Raw genomic sequence first — 21961 nt, forward strand, 5'->3', positions numbered from 1 at the left:
AACTGTTTATTCAAGCTGATCTCTTCCTTCATTACTGATGACTCAGATGGCTGTGATGCACATGCACAGGAAAGCAGGTCAGTGGCATCCTGCATCTTGTTACCTGATGTCTGCACATTCCTGATTGTCGGTCCATAAATTAGCTGCTCCAGTTGGTTGTCATGCCAGATAAAATTACAGAGGAAGCTTAAACCTGCTGTGCTTTAGATTTCCTTCATGTCTTAGAGCTTAGTGAGAGGTTACTGTTAGAATCCATCAAGACTGGGATAACAGATCAGAGAGGCTTTATTGAAACATTAATGAACCAAAACAGTATAACATCTGTGGAGACATTTTATTTCCTAAAGACAAAATCAAGGAAGAAAAACACAAGTGACATGAAATCTCCTTTTAAATGGAAATTTTTCCCCAAAAGATAAACTTTAAGTGAGTTTGGAATCAGTGTAAGGCTGTATGTAGATATAGTTGCTGTGTAAATGCCATTTTGTTTTGTTTAAAGTCAGAGTGAGTGTGTTATACCCTTTATAGCACACCTGTTTTATTCCACAGTGCAGTGAGAAATGTAATACTTCCTATGGTCACTTTCTCAGGAACATTTACCATCATGCACTGGGGTTCAGAGAGCTTTAACAAGCAGAAGGTGATGTATGTGACACAGACATGAGGAGCACAGCAAGTGTTTATAGAGCCCAGAAACACAGGAAAGCCAATAGTTAGGAGCGTTTTCACTGAAATGTAGAATCTTTTTAAATCTTTATGCAAATAATTTTCAACAGTGACAATTTTTCCTGATGAAGATTACAGACATAAGAATATTATCTCATATTCTCACCTTATATTTCTGAGATTTGGCTCAGAAATAAGATGTATGGATATTAAATAATGAGACTGCCCTTATGAGGATAAAACCACGTGGTTCACTGAGTGTTATATATCAAAGGTTGGGTATTCACACACTACTGCTGTAGATTTCCAATAAGTGATGTCTTTAGTTCACTGCTAGCTGCTTATTGAAGTGCATGTGTTTTGCTAAGGTGTCAGAAAATGATTAGCTTAAAAGTTGAGCAACCTATTAACTTGAAATTTTTGATGAAATTGATCAAAACAGAAGTTGAATCTTTTGGTACATTATCTGAGGTGGTTGAGGAACATTGCATGCCATGTGCATGTGTGTTTAAATTGCACAAAAGATTTTTAGAAGGCAAAGAGGTTGAATGTTCTGGGCACCACGCACATCAAAACATTCACTCTGAAAACATACCAGAAATTGGACAAATCGTTTGAAATGATCAATGACTTAATATAACAATGATAGCAGAATGTTCTCCATTACTAAAGAGACAGTTCAGCAAATTTTGCATGAAAATTTGAAAATGACAAAAGTGTGTGCTAAAGTTGTTCCAAAACTTCTAGCTCCTGATCAAAAGGAAAAACGCAAGCAAACTTGTGGAGACATTTTGGAACAAACTGAAAGAAACCCATAATTTTTAGAGGGAGTGATGAACTTAGATTTTCCAATACAATTCTGCGACAGAATGGTGCATTGGAAAACACCATCATCACCAAGGATGGAGAAAGCAAGTTCAAAATCAAGGCCATGTTGTTGTCTTTGATGTTAAGGGTATCATTTGGGAAGAGTGGGTTCCAGAAGGGTCAAAGGTGAATCAGCACTAGCTGGGTTTCCATTAGTTTTCTGCAAAATAAAAGCAATATTTCTTAAATTTCGACAAGTTCAGTTGTACTTTCATAAAATCTCATCTCGCGTGACTCCGCTGCAAGGAAGCTGGACATTCAAAACCTGTTGCGTGTTGGTATGGTTATGGTTACATCTACAGCGGTTGCCTTGATGATTTTGAACCAAAGACGAAGGCAATGGATGATAGTTCAGAGGCAAAGTCTGTATGTATGGCAAAAGCCATGTATAAGGGTATAAGTTAACCTGACATGCCAGATGGATTTGTTCCACACATCCATCAATTAATGAGTTGTTTAGTGACAACTCAGTCATTTCAGATGCTCCAGAGGTTGTTGTTCAGTTCATGCCTGGGAATTTTTCAAAAGAACATAGCGGTCTATTGTTGTTGCATCAGTTTGACTGAATCGTTCATGCTTCACTAAGTCTTTCTTTCAACGAAAAAATGTCGTCAAGTTCTGATAAAACTGACGCTATAGCAGCATCCACACTAATCTCTTCTGCCATAATTGCACCGGCCTCTTGTCGCTGCTTGCTTATGTCATGACTCCACCGGGTCCGAAAGTACTGCCCCTCATCACTGATTGGTCCTGTCACTTTCAAACTGGGCCCAAACCGTTCAGATGGGAGCTTTGCAAGATGGATTTGCTAGTGAGAAACACAGAAACGGGCATATCCATCTGCTTTGCAAGGTAGGGTTTAAGTATGATGTTAAGAAAAGTCTTAGTCTCCTCTTCTGTCCACACGTACCACGCCATGTTGTCTTGGCATGAACTGGTTATGTGACACCATACGTCACGTCCTGTGACTTGTAAATGCGGAAAAAGTTTTTCCATTGCACTTTTGCGATAAATTTCTATATTGAAACGTCTGAAAAACTCCTCATAAGAGTGTAAAAACTTTTTAGCGATATATTTGAGAGGTTTTTTTTTTTTTAAATTCAGGTGTTTCCATCCCCAGTTTGTTTTATTGCACTATTTAGATTTTGTGCATTTGTAAGGGTAATGGAAACGCAGCTAATATTACAAACTGAGAGAAAACATTTGAAGGAGAACACAATTATGGAAAAATGATTTCATTCTTCATCAAGACAACGCACCAGAAAGGGAGTATACTGAAGGAGAAAGACACTGGAAAATGTCTATGTTCAATAAAATTGTATTACAGCATCTAATTTTTAATGGCCATACCTTATATGTATCTTCATTCTGCTAAAACTCCCACAACTCTTAATCTATCATTTTATTTTATTTTATTTTATTTTGTAGAAATATGTTGAGTAGAGTATTGTTAATGGAGAATTTCTTCCGTTATTTTTTTAATCCCTGGCTGTTGGTGCTGCAGTTTACAACTGCATGACAGCAATGACATCAATGTCCGGGCCCAGAGAAATGTTCACTCATTTTTTTTACTGTGCAGATTCTGTAGTTCACCAACAACTATAACTGATCACAACATTAAGTTGAGAGTTTGAAAAGTCCATTAGCTTGTGCACATACATGAGGTAAGAGAAGTGAGCTCTGCGTAGGTTGCCATTCATTATAGTTATTGCAGGAAGTCACTTCTTATCCTCTAAATAAAATGCACTCTTGTATTTCTTTCAGGTGGCTGTAGGTGGTGTATTTGGGCAGAAGTCAGGGTATATTCTGGACTGGTAGTCAATTACGGAGAGACTCTGTATGAAAGGGCCCAGTTAAACCTTGAAACTTTCTGCTGTGAGGGATTGTGTGGGATTGTAGAATACAACGCTCCCTTCATTACCAGTGAATTTCCTGGAGAAAAACTTAAAAAAACAACTTTGCTATCCTTAGATATTCTGATAAATAAGCTGCAGTATGAGAAAATAACTTGACATGACTTTTCATCAAAAAAACATGAGGTAAAAGCTGAGATCTGACTGCAATATGATCATGGAACATCTCTACCTTACTTTTTTTTTCAATTTATCTAGATTACATTTCACAACAGGTGTAGATAGGGTCAGAGTAAAATGCACACATGGACTTAAAAACTCCAGAATAAAACACGTTCAAAAACCCAAAGAAAACATGAATTTTAATTTTCGAGAAGCTGAAAGTTAAAACTGAGATACACTGGAGACAAAAACATGACAATCAACAACTGCAGTGTCTGCTTTGATTATTTTTTTTTACAATGAATATGATCAGTGTACACCAAAGTTGCAGAAATGCTGAATAAATCATTAGTTTTGGAACATTTGTTGAGATCAATATGTTGTCCTCTGTGCCTTGACACTCGTGGTTGGTGGGTTTCTGAGTGTGTTTTCAGCAGATGATGCCTCAGTTCAGACACCCGTAGCAGGCAGGATTGGCACATATTTCACAAGGATCTGAAGACGTGATGATATTCACTGTGAAGAGAGTTAAAAAAACATTAACACTCATCCAACCTGAAAGATGTTTGGTGCCACCCAGGGCCCTGCTTCTCCAGTATTATCAAATGCAGCTAATACTGATAATGAAATCCATATCCGCCTATGACAAGGGTGCCGGCTGTGCCTAATGAGCTGTAATGGTCCCTAAAGAGTGTTTGCTCAGCTTTTCACAGGCCTCTTGTCTGGTGTTATCATCTCAGAGACACTTTATGGAGCAGCAGTAGCAGAATGTGGATAATTAGAAGTGTAAGCAGAGAGCGTTACCCATCGGAGTGAACAAACCGATGCCTGTTGTTTCCTTTATGTCAAGTCTGAGAGAGAGAGAGAGCATGCCTGAGTGATAACAAACATGTTGATTTAATAGGTTCTCCAACAGCCTGTATGTGATTGCTTCCAGTGTTATAAACGCCTATAAAATAATGTTTAAAACTTAAAAGGATCACTTCTTATTTTCCCAGGAGTTAGATTAGAAGCATATCTTTCTCAGATGTCTGTTCAAACAATTTTGCAATTCAGACAAATCAAAGTCCAAACTGCTCTGGTAGGTAGATTTAGCGACTTTGTGAGGGGTCTGGCTTCAGACTGTACATCTCTGATTAATGTAAAGTTCCGTAATTTGCCAGTACAACATATTTACAGTTCTAGATTTATTTGTTCAACTTTAATTAATTCAACTTTATTCATACCCATAATCTGGCAGTCACCTTTATGAAATAACCACATTGCAAGCATGACAGACCAAGCAATAGAGAAAAGGTCAGAGGTCTAACCTGGTATTGAATTATGCATTAAACTGTTTTAGAAGTAAATAAATGAACGGTGGCTCGCTTTCGCTTTGATTGCTTTTGCTAAAGCTAACATATCTACACAGTTAAAGACCCTGTAAAGTGAAAATGAGTCTGTATTTAGGTTTGTTGTATGACAGGTCACTGTGTTATGAACCCCAAGGTCAAATTTCAGTCAAATAAAACATCTCTAAGTTTATGAAGTCAATCTTCAAAATCCTGAAAATGAGGCAGTAAAATTTGCTCCAGGATGGTGTAGGCAAGTCTGTTGAATGAGTTGAAGCCACGCCCACTCAGGAGAAACACCATCCTCTCAAATTTAAAAAATGTTACTATCTGAAAGTTGACTTTATGAGCAGAGTGCAGCTACCTGGATCTGTGCCAGAGAAGAGACAAACTCTGTTTTCTGTCTCAAATCTCTGACCACTGTAGCTGATAGATTTTGCAAATTTACTTCACAATGAACAAAAACAGCATTTAACTGTTAACTTTCAATAAAGACAGTGACATCAGCTAACAACAGACTGTACTGAGATCAACTGCTTTATAGTAGTATTGTTTGTATTTCATTGTAGCGTTAGAGGGGTGGGGTCATTCCCTACTGTAAGCTCATGACATCACAAGCTCAGTTCAGTTCAGTTTTGTAGAATAAAGTGCCCAGTAGAAATCCCTTTGCTTGCCTCTGGAGCTTCTGCTAATGCTGCTAGCATCTCCACCAAAAAACAACTGTTACAAAATGTAGTGAAAGCTAACATAGCTAATGTAGCTACATAGCAAATGTTACCTTTGTATCTTTGTTTGTATATATATCTATGTGCTTTGTGGACTTAGCTTTAGCTATATTAGCAACATAGATGTGTTATCTACGGTGCTTACGCAGCTAACAGAACTAAGCTGTGTTTGCTATGCTAGAATGTTTTCATGGAGGACTAACTTTTTTTTCCGTAAGCAAACTGTTTTCCTGGCTTTATTAAATGTCTTGTAATCAAGTTCTACAGGTCAGGTTTTGATGTTTTAACTTTTGGTATACTAACCCATACCTAAAGTCTTGCCCTAATCCTAAACAGAGGTTTAATAATTTTCATTTCAAAAGTTTTAGTGCGAACTTATGTTCTGACAGACCTGGGCTAGTTGGGGTGGTTTGGGCATCTGATTAGGATGCCTCCTGGTCGCCTCCCTGTGGAGGTCTTCTAGGCATGTCCAACCGGGAGGAGACCCCAGGGTACATCCAGGACTTGCTGAAGGGATTATATATCTAATCTGGGCTGGGAAAGCCTCGGAATTCCTCAAGAAGAGTAGGAAAATGTTGCTGAGGAAAGGGATGCCTGGGTCAACTTGCTTCGCCTGTTGCCACTGCGACCCAGCCACAGATAAGTGGAAGAAAATGAATATATGGATATGTAAAATGTATAATGGTACATTATTTGTATTTTCATGTAGCTTGTAGACTGTCTGGCAAGTTTTTCCACTGAGTAGACTGAAGATCATCAATGCGTTATAAGAGCAGATGAGTGTGGTGATTAACCCCTAATACTGTACTAAAAAAATTCTGGCTGTAACCACACCTGGGGACAGAATTGTATACTATGAATTCAGAACAGAGCAAATACTAAATTTGACACCACTTTTTGACTGAATAGTTGAAAGTATTGGGTTGCAGTCACAGCATTTGTCTTGCTATCCCTTGAAAAACACAGTTTTAATCCCTGTGTAAAGATTTGCATTATTAAAACCTAAAAGGCAAAGAGGCAGGAGAGTGCTGCTGTTAAGACACTCAAAATTCAAGGTGCAATAAGAGACCAAGTAGTAATTCACAATTCTCTGCATAATGCACAAAAAGCACAACACTGGTTAGTAGATCCATGAAAACTGTTGGTAATAACACTCACCTTAAAAATTGCTAAGCTTGTATTTCATTGTACAATGGCTTCTTCCAAGATAAAAAGACATTCCCTTTTTGTTTCCAGTGCTTTGAAGCATTACTGTGGCAGTATCATTGCTTATTGTGATGAAGTAGATCCTAAAAATGCCACTGGCACAGCTTCTTTCATGCTAAACCCGCTGCAATAGGCTGTTTAGAGATGAATTATGTTTGTGTGCAGAACAGAGGAGCACATTCAAAGAAGACTTGTGAGGAGAATCTGCGATACTGTCAAATCATTTCAGGAAGAAATTAGTCTGATCAGTCATGAATTCCCTGACTATTTTATGTTTTTCCTCCTTCACCTAGTCTTACCCAGTGTGGAGAAAACAATCCCCGCTCTACTCCCTCGACACACAGAGCGGAAGATTCGTGGCAGCAGAGGATTGGCACAGGCGGCTTCAACGGTCGTTTCAGGGAGGTGAAGGCTGATGTTTTCATCATCCAAATCCATCAGCTCCTTCAGCTGCTTCACCGACTCCAGAGGAAAGACTCTGTTTCCAGCCTGATGGAGTAAGAACAAAAAAAGTTTTAAGGAACTAAACTACCATTAATCTTTAAAAAGCAGACGCGCCGTCGTTACATGTTGTTTTTACAAATGATGACTGGAACAAGTGGTGAAAGGGTTTTAATACTTAGTAATGCAAACGTAACTCTCACACGTTTTAGAAGTAGGTAACGCAGTAATGTAACAAATTACTTTTCTCAGAATGCAATGTAGTAATCTAATGAGTTAGTTTCAAAGGTACTGCTACACAACACTGGGGGCTACACAGGACAGTGAGGAATGGCGTCTTTCCATGATCAATAACTAAATTATAATTAATCTTAATTATCAATAAGAGAAAATTTTTTGACATAGAAGTTAAGGAAGTAGTGAACACTTTAACATTTTTTTCAGCCGTACACTGATACACCCGTATCTGATTGAACTATGATAAAACACATCAATGCTGGTGTAATATCTGATATTTGCGCTGATAAAAAACTGATAAAAATCTGCATTTTACATCTTTTAATTAGCTCAAGCGGACATCTGCCTCGAAAATTTTTTTTGAAAAGGTGGGGCTTATGTGATATATAGAAACCTACCATCAGTAGAAAGGTAGAATGTTACTGCCTCTAACTGACTTTCCCATTCAGAGACCACTCCCATCCTCTCCTGCAACTGCACTGCTTCGACTCTGAGAGCTCTGGCTTTAGTAACGCCGGTGCTGGAGCAAATGGCGCAAACAGGTAGTGCTCAGGACCACCACGGTCCGCCAACACTCCACAGCCTGCTTCGGGGGACTGGGATCCTCCACCTCGAAAGATCACTCTGAGGCAGCAGGGCTGCAGGACTCTGTGTCACTTTCTGGCAAGGGGAAGTCACTGTCGCTCCTAACCTGGCATGCCAGATGGATTTGTTCGCCAGTGAGAAACATAGAAACAGGCTTATCCAGCTGCTTTGCAATGTTATGTAATTCCCGCTTCATCTGGGGAACCCCGTCATTTAAAAAAAAACAAAAAACACAAAAAACGTCAGTTTCCCCTCCATATAGAACACATTTACATTTATGGAAGGGAAACAATTAAAGTTTTGATATTTTTATCAAAACAGGCGCTGCACCTGCAGTAAACCTGCTTCTCTAAGCAACCATTTACTTGAAAGCCAAACAAGAAATCTGTTTTCAGGTTCATGCTAAGAATGTCTTCTAGATTGTATCCTTTTTAAGCTAGTTTCAAGTTGATTTTTGTTCCTATCTAAACTACTTTACAAATTAGTACAGTGCACACTTCCTTGGAGCATTGTGTTGGTTTTTCATTTGGCTAAAATCAGGACGTGGTGTTCAAAACTGGGGCATATTAGTGTTTTATAGATTTTTGTTGGGACATGGAATAGAGAGCCTGGAAATAGGAAAGTTCAAGTCAAATCAGGGCATAAGGTCACCCTTAGGGGTAACCAGCATGGCAACATCTCATTTGCAACAGAAGCACTGAATGGACTAATCCGACACGAGAATCCAACATTCACTTTAAAACATGACCTTGCTTGACTTTCAGTTGGATGAGATGTTAACCAGAATGAGTAATATAACTTTGTGTGGTACATATTTTATATTTGAATAAAAAACTAAACAAAGAGGAGTTTGCAAGGATAGCTATAAAGTCACCAAAGCTTTTGTATGCTTTAAGATCACCGCCTCTTTACAGAGAAACGCCTCCTTCAATCTGGTCTTTGCAGGTTTCTCTGTTTATGAGTGCCCTTGAGTTGACTCAGCGCTTTTAATAGAGTCACTGACATTTATGCCAAGTAGGCTGAGTCTATTGTGTTACTTTCTGTTGTTTATATCACTCACAGATTCAACTTAAATGTGAATAGAATGTGTGGTAGCCTAATATAAACACCAGTATCTCTGCCGTCCACTTAATAGCAGGATATATTTTTCTTATTTTGAAGTCTTTTACTGGCATCAGTCCACCTGTTTCTTTGGTGGAACTATGCTCTTATGCCTGTTCACAAAGGGAGTCAATACTTCTGTTGTTTAATTTGGAGCGAAGCCATTTAAAGGCAGCAGATGAATTTTGAAATCAATGCAGCATAAAACAGTCAGTTTAAGCTGACAGGCTAAATGGTTGTCTTTATTGTGCCTGTTAAAGGCAGTGTTCTGCATCAGATGGATTCAGTGAAAGAACCTCTGACTTATGCCTTCACGCCCTTTGGCCTACACAAGTTAGCCGTCATGGCCAGCACTTTGCCAGCACTTCACCAGGGTTGTCAGGTGGGAACTGCCCTTTTGCTTGTGTTTTGTTAAATAGTCACATGACACCACCAGAGTGCAGAGCAGTGATTTCCAGCACCCCAGAGCCACCACCCTCCATACTAGCTCTCACTGGTAAACATGCCATCTTGGAAACATTCTTTATTTTAAGCCTGGAATACACCACAGGGTAATTATGCCAATTTTTGGCCCAATCCCCTCCTTCCAACCAAAGTCAGCAATGGGCCACTTATCATATGGTTCTAAAGATTATCTTGACAAATTTTCCTGTGGTGTATGCATGTTAGGAGTATTTTTTCTTCTCAGGTCTGTTCTTAAGACAGTGGTTCTCAACTGGTCCAGAGTTAGAACCCACCACCACCTCCCTGTTGACCCAGATTTCTTAAATCTTATTCAATCATAACCAAGTGTTTTTTTTTAAATGCTTCAGTTTTGAACCTAAATGGGGGAAACATGAATGAACAAAGAGAAAGCACAAAACATGTTTGAAATGTGCATCATCACATACGCACATTTTATTATACTCATTTATTCTCAGATAGCAGGGAAATCTGATAATTCTCAAAGAATTTCCTCATTGTCTTTGGGAAATGGTCATAGTAACATAGAATATAAGTAAGGTGAAACCTTGAGATTAAAGACTGACATTTTCCCGTTATCACTGGTAAACCTTGGAGGATGTGCTGCATGTCCACACATTTTTAAAGACTTTTACCACTTTTTTCCTGGCACCCATTCGCGACCCACATTTGGGTCCCAACCCACCAGTTGAGAACCACTGTGTTAAGACAATCATAATTGCTTTGACTATAGATTGTAAAACAAACACAAAGTACAGCAAAGAGGGTATTAGCATAATTATTATGTAGAACAGAGCAATAGTCAGTCAGGAAGCTAGCTGGCCAAAGGAGGAAGCACAACAAACACAGCCATGGCAGCAAAAGTAACCATAAAGCATTGAGTTGGGTGGAAAAATGGAGGGCCAACATGTCTAATCACATCCTTGTTTGAATGTGCAGCATTTGGAGGTTTCAGAGTTGAGACTCTTGTTGAATGACTCTGTGTGGTGTGCTGTGTTGGTCACCTTTTTGCATACCACACATTTAAGGTTAAGGTTACAAGCATCATTCAAATTAAACTTTGGTTGATTTTAGAGAATGAAAATTTTTCATCTGCTAAGGCATTTCCTGTCGTGTGTAAGGTGCACTGATAAAATTCAACTCTACCATGAGCTTGGTTGCAACTAAAGTGTTTCTATTTGTAAGGTTAGAAATATAGGCCTCTCTGATTATTCTTTATTACATTATTTGCAGTTATCTGATACTGACATTTCAAGCTTTTTAAATGTTCCTTGTACAAAATGTGCACCAAAAAGACGACTAAATGGAACTTATAGGCAAGAATGTTTATTTCACCACTGGCCTACCAAAGTTACATGTCCTTTTAACCATACAGTGTGACACAGTGACTTCAGATGCAACAGGTTTTGAGGGTGCACACCCACTCAAAAACCCTAAACTATCCCCTTAAGCCAGTCTAGCAAGCTCTGATTTGGACAAAAATGCACATCTTATGCCCCAAACTTTTACCAAAATTCATTGAGAGTAAAAAAATAAACTGACTGATAAAAAAATGTGATCAGTACATCCAAGAACAAGTTATACTCACCTTAACCTGCACACCTATGGCTCCGGCACACACACACAGCACCAAAACAAAGACTATACCGAGTGCCCTCATTGTCAAACACTGCAGGATGCTTCAAAGTAGAGTGCTTTTACTGATGCTGGCGTGTATCCACTCTGCCTCTTATAACATGCCTTGACAGATGAGTCAGTGAATTATTAGATATGACAGAAGACTTAAAATAGGAGCATCTTCACCTGTCATAAACTGCCATAAAAAAGAACATTACATCCTCTTTTATAGTTTAATACCTCCACCCCTTTAATCTGTTTATAGCCTCTGTCCATGCTGTATTCACTGTCTGCAACTTACTTTATTTACTTTACATTTAGTCTAAAGCATCCGCTGCTTCAGTGGCTGCTAATAAATCTCATCTCTTGTCTCTTTCCCACAGATATGAGTCATAGAGCTGTCTAATAAGGCAGCAGTATATACGCACAGAACTGAAGTGTAGATGTCACCAGTATCAGCATCTGCTCTATTTGCAGAGGATGACGTTTGATGCAAACTTTTTCCTCTCTCAACACTTGAAGTGCTGCTATAATTGAAAATATATTAAAAAGTAACTTTCTTACTCGAAAAATTAATGTTTTTCATCAATCAATGATGGTTTTAATATAAAGTAACCACTTTTCCCAAGGTTTGGTATCAGAGAAGCAACATATCTCTGTTTTTAATGAGTCATAATCTCCACCATTAATCATAATCTGACTGTGTGAATTCATCAACACTGTTTCCAAAGCTGGTTAAAAATCATACCCATTTTCAATCCAACCCCTCCCAGCCAGCATGTCCATGTAGGCCCCATGAGTTATATGAGAGCTGCAATATGGGTCCCATGTGGGCTTGTCAGGTGTTAGGGAACCAGGGCATCCTGATAAAAAGTGGACTACTGGAACAAGACATACATGGAGTAGGGCGGAGAACAGGGTACTGCTGGAGTGCTACTACACTATCGACCCCAGTGAGAGGGGATATGTGCAGAAAATGTGGGAAACATTGCTTCAAAATCCTACATCTACACTAAGTAAGAAACATCTACTAGCTCAGAGAAGATCATGTCTACCTGGAGGAACTCAACTACCTCCTGCTTGCCAAGTCGAAGGAAGGAAGGAAGTACCATCAGAGTCTCTACTCAAGGATATGAACACAGCACTGCTTAAGTATCCCTAGACCATTTGGCTTATATATGCACTGGCAACAGTCGTCCTTGAGATGCTTTGCTACTATGGAATGAATGAGTCCGAGTACACATACGTGGAGTACCTTTTTTTTTTTCAGCCACTTCAGGTGTCGTCTTCGGTTTCTACAAAAACTATACCAATGTCATCAACTAGTCTGTTAGCTCAGCGGTGGCGTTGCTAACTGTCACTAAGGGGACCTGGGTTTGCTTCCCACCGAGGTCAGTTTCGATGTCCGTGCGTTTTTAAGAACGGACATATGTGTTTGGATGCTTTGTTGTTGTCGGTGGAGGATGTTATTTGGCTGTTGTAAGCTGCAAAGTTACGATAGCGGCCAAAGTGCTAACAGGCTAAAGGTGCTGATGTGAAGCTAACTGTTATTGTTCATGAGTTTAACGTGGGCTTATATTGTGTAACTGACTGCGTGTGTAAGGAAAAGCGTGCAGCTTTCATTTTGATACTTTAAACCACTTATACAAAAAAATATGAGAGAGATTTATGCGTTTTACTGCTGTCAATGCAGCAAAATAATGTTAAAGCAAATGACGGGTAGTTGTTCTAAATGGCTGGAATTCTTGAGGACTGCCGGTCATTTTGACCAGGGACCAAAAAGTCTTGCGGAAACGCTGTTCGGCTATTAGGGAAAATCTGACGAATCTGACGAATCAGATTTGACTATGAAAATCCTTACTTGAAGACACCTCTACTATAGTCAATTGGCATATTTAAGACCATATCAAGATAAACAGGATGTAAATGTGATTGTTAGTCATTAATGGAAAGGTTTAGCATACTTCTTGCATGCTTGCGCTGAAAATAGACCTGCAGCATATCTGAAACAAAGAGGAGTGAAGTGCCGCTCCAGGCACACGCCGCTGCCAGTCTGGAGCGCCGGCTATGGAAATGCTCTGATAGACTAGAGAGGGAGCGAAGTGCTCCGCAGTACGATTAGCCGGTGTTCCACGGTGCGCACACTGTATATGGTAATTGTGGGTTACTTGTAAAGAACTCTATTTTATGCTGAAAATCATGTGAACACACACTTTAATATTCATCCATTTCCATCCAAAGCTAGGCCCATGCACAGTATTGTGCCCCAGAGGATAAACAAGAGCTGAAAGGCAGGAAATCATCAAAGTGCAAAATTATTAAGGTCTTACAAGGCCTGAAAGTGGACATAAAGAAATGGAGCAAGTCCTGACACATCAAATATGATGACTGACTGGCATTAAAATAAGACATACACTTATTTAGAAAATAAACTCTTTTCTGTCAAAACAAGACTTATGTAAATGTCTTCCTTTTACTAGAATGTGCTTCAAGATACAAATAGAAAGAAGTCTGATTTTTCTCACTGTTAATGCAGCCAACAGGGTAAGAGAGAGTCAAATTCTGCTTCTGCTTTGAAGTTAAACAGAGCCCACACATTAGCCTTTAAAGGTGAGTTTGCGTTGCCAGGCAATCACACAATGAAAAGGCAGGTTTGCCCTTTAGTTTCTACGACACTGTGGTGAGCCTTTTCTATTTTCTTTATTTTCTTCAAACAATGATGACTCAGACTGAGCTGATTATTATGGAGGTGGAATAACTAAATGTGAAATGAAAGCACTGAAGTAGTAAAAACATACAGACACATTATGGTAATGGAAACCAAGACTGGCAATAAGCAGTTTTTCTCAAGTTTCATGCAGAAGAAAGCAGACAGTAATAAATTACTACAACAGCATCAAGCACACTGACGTCTGAAGTCCAAGTGGACCAGTCTTTTCTATTGTTCTACATCCACACTGGCAGTTGTCTGGGCCAAAGGTGTTGTGTTTTCAGGTTGTCTGACTGTCCTCAGGTGCCCTCCATGCTGCACAGCGCAAAGCATGATGTGACGACGGAACAGCCTGCCATAGAGTGGTGCAGAAATGAGTCCTAAAATGCGGATGTAAGGTAGCATTTCACAAATGTCCACTGTGACTCAAGGATGAACTACGAAGATTATGGAAATCATAGGTCAAAGGTCATTGCCATTGAGATCTATTTTTATTTCTTGCTTGTGAATGTGAGATTTTATGAGTGACAGGAGTTATTTTCTTCAAACTTTGCACATATTTTTTCACTCTGACTTAAGGATGATCTGATTATATTTTGGAGGTCATAGGTCAAAGGTCAAGGCTGGCAGTCTCCATGTTCAGCCCTCGCATGTGTATGTAATCTCAGAAATGCTTTTAGGGATTTTCTTCAAGCGCTGCAATAATGTCAACTCTGACTCAAGGATGAGCTACAAAGATCATTGAAGTCAGAGATCAAAGGTTAAGGTCATTGAGTTCCATTTTCATCCCTTTCTTGTGAATGTTATATTTTATGAATGCTCTGGGGGATTTTCTTGAAACATTTGCCCACTTTGACTCAAGGATCAACTAAATACAATTGGAGGTACAAGGTCAAGGTTTACTTTGCAGACCTGCAATCTGGGAATGCTATGGCATTAACCAGAGTTTACTGATTTTGCCTTCCATGTTTTTTAATGAAAATTCTCCTCTTGCTTTGATTTAACAGTAAATTTGACAGTTTTTTGAGGACCTCTTTCCTTTGAAATTCCGTGTTTCAAAAAAATCCTCTTAAAAAGCCTTTTTTTTTTTTTTTAAGCAGTATTGAGTTCTTTTTGCACATCTACCCTGCAGGAGCTGTTTCAGGAATTTAACATAACCACATATAAATAATTAATTTAGAAATGTAGATCTTGTTGTGCATTTGCAGCTCACAAAGACATACATTCTAACCAGCAAAAAAATCTTTACAAAGAGTGATAGAATACAGCAAATGCAAACTGCAACAGTCCTGTATAAAAGCAATCAAAGGCACACTGTTTTTTGTGCAGAATTAAAAATCCTTCATTTTACGTGGCAAAATAAATTTTATATGGACTACTCAGGTCTTTTTCAGGGCCAGTGTCAGCTGTGGCTTGCACACCTTCGATGAGTAAGGAATCAAGCAAACAAACCCAAAGTTTCTGAAGAGTGTCTGTATGCAACAAAGATCCTGCAGCACTTCCACCTTTTGTCTTAAATTTAAAAAAGAAAAAACAAAATGACAGAGTGCAGCAGTAGCCTATTACTAGAGAAATAATGAGGACTAATTTGAAACCATCAAAAGAGATCAGTGTGTTTTAAACTAGGTAACCTTTTGCACAAACAAATCAAAGTCACTCAATCCTGGAACAGTAGTCATTCAGGGCTCTGAAAGCATCTGTTTTTCTTAGTTAAATATGAGCCATTTGACAGGAACAAGAAGTAGAGTAAATTAGTGCCAAGCTCTCTGTAGATAAATGCTACCTCTGGATTTAATGTCTGTCAGAGAGGAAAGGCCAGGCAACCTGATACAGAGTACTGTGTGGTGGGATTTGTAATTAAATGCTGTAATGAACCTGGGTGTAGAGCAGTTAATGGACTGTGGGATAATCAGAGCAGAGTCATCTGCATACTGATGTCTGAAATCTCCATATTCAACTACTAGAAAAACACTGATAAACAGTCCTGTTCATACAGCTCAGAGAGGCAACTGTAGTTTCAAAACCATACAAAACATTTTAACAAGACAGCACTTATTCTTTTGTTTGCTTATGTATTGTTTCTCATATTTTTATGTAATTATTATTCCACACCAGTAAAGAATGACATAGACTCATTGACTGCAGAGAAAGAAAATATAATTTAGAAGAGGTTTAAGAATATTTTTCAATTCTCTGAGGTATTTGTAGTCATTTAATCAATCATCTCAAGGTGATTCATGAAACCCTCCCATTCAGAGTGTTTATCTCCTGCCTAAGGAGGAAGCAGTAATCTTAAGCAGTAATTTTGTCTATCATGACCAAATATTTGTAATGAAAAATTGATTGGTTTGGACTTGAGATGGAGCCAAAGATGTAATGGAACAAAGAGCTGGAGAAATTTCCTTCTAATTAAAAGCCCATCATCAACGTTGCTCACTGTGCTTACAATTCGCACTGTGTTTGTGATACCCAGGCTTAAATGTTTATTAGCTAGTGCTCATGTGATCTAGCCAATCAGGCTGTGTTGTATACAGGACATGTGGTGAGACTGTGGAGAGTGGAAATAAACCCAGAGGGGAAGAGACATTTGCAGTGGAGCCATAGTCGTGCACCTTTTGATTAATTAGCTTTATAGATTATTGGAAAAATCAAATGCTGATACCGATAATCATCCAAATGCCAAGTATGGGCCTCAATAATCAGACAGGCCAATAATCGGTTGACTCTGAGCTGATACAGTGATGGTATACTATGAGAAGATGGTGCATTGTGGGAGCACAGATGGCCTTGTGGTTAGGATGTACCCTGGGCAACACAAATCTGGCCTGTGGCTCTTTCACAGTGTGTCATTCCTCACTCTCTCATGCCTATCTCTGGCTCTATCTACTATCCTATCTCTACATTAAACCTTAAAAAAGCCCCAAAACAAATCTTAAAAGAAGACAGCGCTGGATTGTGTTTTGAAGTTGATTGAATGCTTTGCACGTTTTTCCAGCTGTTTGGATCAATCTGCTCTATGTGGACTGACGTGAACTGATGTGATCTGGCTGCAGCCAATGCTTAAAAATAGAAAGTGTGTATCTCACGCTTGATGTGGACTATGTAGAATTTTGGGGTCATTTAATCAGTAAAGAACAGCTGGAGAATAATACATTAAAAAGTGCTTGAAGTGTTGTTTATGTATGGTATTTGTATTTTAAATTGAATGGAGCAAAAGTTCTACTTTTCATTTAAACCCCAGTAATGAACAGAAACCCAAAAATGTATTTAAGAACAGTAATCAACTAAATTGACCTCATTACTGCCTACTACCGTTAACCAACTTTAATTTACACCATTCAAACCATGACTGGTGGCTCATTAATACAGAAATCAAAACACTTCATTCTCTAATTTGAGATATTTATCTTGATAACTTAGAAGAACAGGACAGATATTAATGTTCCCATGTAAACAGGATTCGTTTTAATGTATAACTGAACCAATCTATGTTCATTTTAACTCTAATCTGTCTCCAAATGTGTTATTTTATTTTTTTATAAATCAATTAAATAAAAAAATGTTTTCCCTATAGTGTAAAAAATGACCACAGTGAGTGATGTTTTATGGATGTTACATGCATGCTCATTAGCACTGACATCCAGCAGGTCATGGTTTGATCGTATCAGGAATCAACATTAACCTCTACGGGGTTAAAATAAATGAAATAGAAAACATCATGTACAGCATGTATAACCAGTATTACACATTCATCATTATGTTAATCCTTTGCCTTCAGGCGTCCAGCCTGTTAAAATATTGCGGGTGTCAGAGGTAATATGCAGAGTTCACCAGTGTCATGGACTAATTGTGTATCTGTTTAATGAGCTACTTTTGCTGACTCGGTTAAATTACATGGATTAAATAATTCACACAGGACCATGGTCATGTATCTGGAACTGAAAGGAAGGCAAAGATGGTCTAAGCTGATAATAAAACAAGATGGTTCAGGGCGTAGAGGGTCATTAATGCACCAACAACTCTTAAATATGCTGCTGATGTTAAACAGAGTGCCTGTTGGTGTTAATGTTACTTAACATGTGCATACATCAGAATTTTTTTCAACCCCACTGAGGAATAAAGATGGGGAAGTTATCAGTGGGGCAAATTAAAACTGAAATGCACACATAATGGCCGCAAACACCTGTAAGTAATATTCTAAAAATGTTTTGTAAAGTCTATGTGATTCATGTTTTGTCGATCCATTGCCACTATCAAATAGTAATTAAACTGGTGGCGATGCATATAGTTCATAGCATGGCTATAATAGGCGATTAATGCTTGATTTTCAGCTTTTTAAGAAAGTTTAAGATGGTTGAAAATTAAACATGCCATCATTTACTTTAATTTGTAAAAGGCAAACATTTTTAGCAATCAGACTCATGTACTGTAAGCCTCTATGTAGCCTGCCTCACAGGAAGTAGAAATGGGCCAATCTGATTCTGGTTTGGATGTCAATCCAGACTCAAATAGCTAGCCATTGAATATCAGGTCAGTGTGTCGATTCATAGTCATTCCCACTGTCAGCTTATGACATCATGAGCGTGAAACCCAGCCAGGAAAGAGGTGAAAAGCTTTTAAACAGTCCAAATTCAGAATTCAGGCACATGTAGATCTCAGTGTTTTCACATGTTTACAGCCACCATATTCCAACATATCTAGTGTGTTAAGACAAAAACTTTGGATTTCACTTTACAGGGTCTTTAAAGGCCTCGAAAAGTCAGGTACATTCCAGGCTCGCTAGAAAATGTTCTGTAAGAGCTATGAAGGTGTGGATAGCATCATCAGAACAGCACAATTGAGGGCTTTCAGAGGAAAAAACAAGTAAGTGGCCATGAGTTACGAGTTGAGAGTTATTTAACTTTGACTAACACATGTCTCCTCTCAACACCGGTCTTGGGGGTTAAGCCTGTTTCACAAATTTTAAGGCATTTAATGGGAAAAGTAGCTATAAAGGTTTTATTAATCCATAATGGTAGATACCAAAAACCTGGAAATCCAAATGGAATTGAAGTTGAAGAAGCCGGATCAGTGCATCACTTGCAACAAGTAAAAAAAGACAAAATTTGCCTTAAGCTGAGCTTCTAGTTGCAAATGACCTGGTTGAGATTTTCAGCAGGAGACCTCGAAAGATGCTGAGAAGTATTGACATATTTTTCAAAGTGTGCTGGATGTGTAAACACTTTGCAGGCATGTTTATTTCAGTTAAACAAGCTAGAAATACGTCGTCAGACTTGCATCTGCAGCTAACTTCTGTTTTTAAGCCTCCTTGAGGCCAAAATTCAATACGTCATTGACAAATTCCCTAAAAGGAGACGTTTATGGAAAAAATGTCCAGCTGGAAAATATTCCAATGACAAAAAGAAATAAAGAGTGAATGTATTTTTCGTATATTATATACCAGGGGTTATCAACTCCATTTACACAACAGCCAGCTTTTTCTTGACAGACACTATGAAGGCCAGACATTAAAATAAACTAAACTAAAACCAATATTTTAGTCTAATTAACATATCCTTATAAAAGTATCATTAATTTTATTATTTTAATTTAATTTATTTAGTTGTATTTGTTATTTTTATTTTATTGTATTTCTTTTTTTATTATTTCTTCTTAATTCTTTTATTTTCTTTATAAATGGAACTTTAAGCTTTTATCAGTGAGGCATTATGCTTATCACCTCTTAGATACTCATCAGCTATACTGAAGCCAGCCATAAGGGGGCGATTGAGATATTTTGGCCTCATATTTCTGGAGCCCTCTAAGCTGTGTCGTGATTGGTCAAATACATGTGCTGGAAACAGATCTGGCCTGATGTGGCCTCTAGTTGATGATCACTGTCATAAACAGTGTGTTTTGCATTGCCTTGAGATTTGTATCCAAGTCAGCTATGCTACTTCCTGTTCAGTGCTGGGCTTGTTTAGCTTTGCAGTGCAGCATGTGGCTATTTTGTAAATATGAATATTCATGTGATCAAGTTGGTGGAGTTAATGTTCAGATAAATTTAAAACTACAGGAAACCCAGGAGAAAACTTGGCGGTTAGGTAGTATTTGAATAAAGTCATCGATGCAGGTAATTATGATGCTAAAACCAGGAACAATGCAGACAGCTGAGTGACATGAACACTGAGGCAGCAGCAGCCAGGTGAGGAGACTGGGTTTAGGACAAGCAGGAAGTTGCAGGGAACATTGTAACATCGCTACTTCTCTTGTCCACGCCAGAGCAATGACACATGGGAAAAAGGTCTACAGGATTAGTTAAAACTGATGGCCACGTTGCATAGGAACCTTCATCATCAGTGTTTCTGTGTGAGGTGAATGGGCGTGACCTGAGGTATAAAAAGTGTTTGGAACAGTCAGACAACTAAAGACACACTAAAGAAGCTCAGGTCCTTTTACCAAAAAGTAGCCGGTGTAATGAAGCTAAGGAAAAGGAAAAAAGAGCACAATTCACACATGATCTTTCAATGAATGCTTTTTATTCCAAATAATGTCAATAAAAAAAGAAAAATGAAGAAGAAACTTCTCTTTAAATACACATACAAAGCTTGGTAAGACAGAAATGTAACAAAGAATGTCAAATCCAAAAATAAAATGTATGTTAAAGGACTGTCTAAGTGGTTTATTTCTACAAAGTAACAGTGTTCAAAAATATACCTCAGTTTGTCTGATTCATTCTCATTTTGGGTTATTTTTCATCTTCTAGGCCTGACTCAGAACCTCTGTATTGAGGGCATTACAAGTTGTTAGCGATTGTTTTTAAAGTTCGCTGAAACAGTTTGAAGGGGGAGGAAGAAAAATCACAAGTCTTAAGCTGGGCGAGATGTTTTCTGGCATGTTGGGTATGTTTGTTCAGCAGCCTGTGCAGGCAGCAAAGGCGCAGATCTCACACACGTCCATGGGAACTGCAGCTGAGGTAAACACGAGAAACAGAGGGAGGGATGTCAGAGACTCACAGTTGAATCATATGTTATTCATGACCCAGCAGGTTCACTGTAAATCCCTCACAAAGACAAGCTGTTGAATATGTAATATTCTCACCTAGCCTGTAGAGCGATGCAGACGCTCCTCTCTGCCTGCATAGGGGCAGGAACTCCTGAGGGAGCATGGGATCGGCACACAGGGACACGGTGCTGGTTCTGAGCCGAGGGTTTTGCTGCTCATTAGCAAAGATGCCCCCTGACAGCTCCTGAAGTCTCTTGACGGCTTCAAGGGAGAAAGACAGTCCATTCTCCTGGAGAAAAAAGGCAGATGTTGGCGTAAAAGAAATGCAAAACAGCCAAAGACCATGTTTGTTAATGCTAGTTTGAAATATAAAAATACACGGCTGAGGTTTGCAGTGTTTGAATCCATTTAAGTTAAGGGATAGGTTTGTAATGCTCCCATTTATGCAAGTTATTCTAATGGGTTGAAAAGGTTTCAAGCAGCAGAGAAATGCAACTTACTTCAACCTGCACGGCTTCAGAGGTCCAGCCAAGAGCCAGGACGAGGACAGCGAGGGTTGCGAGTGCGGCCTTCATGGTTTCAGCTGACAGCAGTTTGTCTTGCAGCGTCTTTGTCTCTTGCTGTTGATGTGCTCAGCAGGTGCTCAGCTCAGTGTGTGCTTTCCCTCCGTCACACACCTCCTTTTTAAACAGTTCTGACCTGCAGCCCCGCCGTCATGTGATCAAAGGTTTTTCTCACGGGTTAATGAGTAGTGACGGGTGTTTCACAGGCCCGTCAAAGGGGGATTCATAAATCCTACTTTGACCTCATCACCTGTCTGATTATGTTTATGGATCCCTGGCCGTCTTGGCTTCGCTGTCTTGTATCGATCACACCTCTGGTGAGTTAAACAGTCACTATCAGCTCCACTGATGACAAAGAAACGACACCAACCCGTTGTTTAAAAGGCCTGTGACTCAAACCTCTGCAAATAACTGATATGCATCAGTATGAGGTGTACCCTGATTATATCAT

The 21961-nt window shown here is 38.9% G+C and overlaps 2 protein-coding genes across 2 annotated transcripts; both read right to left on the reverse strand.

Moving 5' to 3' along the window:
- Positions 1 to 3993: 3993 nt before the first annotated feature.
- Positions 3994 to 11296, reverse strand: LOC121507431 (guanylin-like). Its single transcript, XM_041783754.1, has 3 exons — positions 11225 to 11296; positions 7110 to 7299; positions 3994 to 4064 (listed from the first exon to the last, which is right to left on the reverse strand). Exons 1-3 carry the CDS (start codon positions 11294 to 11296, stop codon positions 3994 to 3996), a joined length of 333 nt encoding a protein of 110 aa, XP_041639688.1.
- A 9335-nt stretch (positions 11297 to 20631) lies between these two features.
- si:ch211-220m17.5 (guanylin family protein) lies at positions 20632 to 21589 on the reverse strand. The gene is made up of 3 exons (XM_041783753.1): positions 21448 to 21589; positions 21044 to 21236; positions 20632 to 20913 (listed from the first exon to the last, which is right to left on the reverse strand). The coding sequence occupies exons 1-3, from the start codon at positions 21520 to 21522 to the stop codon at positions 20855 to 20857; spliced, it is 327 nt and encodes a 108-aa protein (XP_041639687.1). The 5' UTR covers positions 21523 to 21589; the 3' UTR covers positions 20632 to 20854.
- Positions 21590 to 21961: the final 372 nt, after the last annotated feature.

This window comes from Cheilinus undulatus, linkage group 3 (assembly GCF_018320785.1).
Source record: "Cheilinus undulatus linkage group 3, ASM1832078v1, whole genome shotgun sequence".
NCBI classification, from domain to species: Eukaryota; Metazoa; Chordata; class Actinopteri; order Labriformes; family Labridae; genus Cheilinus; species Cheilinus undulatus.

Excerpts from the sequence above, each read along its gene's own strand:
- LOC121507431 (XM_041783754.1), bottom strand. The coding sequence starts at position 11,296 with ATGAGGGCACTCGGTATAGTCTTTGTTTTGGTGCTGTGTGTGTGTGCC. Across the intron at positions 7,300-11,224 it reads CCATAGGTGTGCAGGTTAAG|GCTGGAAACAGAGTCTTTCC; the intron begins GTGAGTATAACT and ends TTACTCCATCAG. Across the intron at positions 4,065-7,109 it reads GATTGTTTTCTCCACACTGG|TGAATATCATCACGTCTTCA; the intron begins GTAAGACTAGGT and ends CTCTCTTCACAG.
- si:ch211-220m17.5 (XM_041783753.1), bottom strand. The coding sequence starts at position 21,522 with ATGAAGGCCGCACTCGCAACCCTCGCTGTCCTCGTCCTGGCTCTTGGC. Across the intron at positions 21,237-21,447 it reads CTGAAGCCGTGCAGGTTGAA|GAGAATGGACTGTCTTTCTC; the intron begins GTAAGTTGCATT and ends TTTTTTCTCCAG. Across the intron at positions 20,914-21,043 it reads TGCATCGCTCTACAGGCTAG|CTGCAGTTCCCATGGACGTG; the intron begins GTGAGAATATTA and ends TGTTTACCTCAG.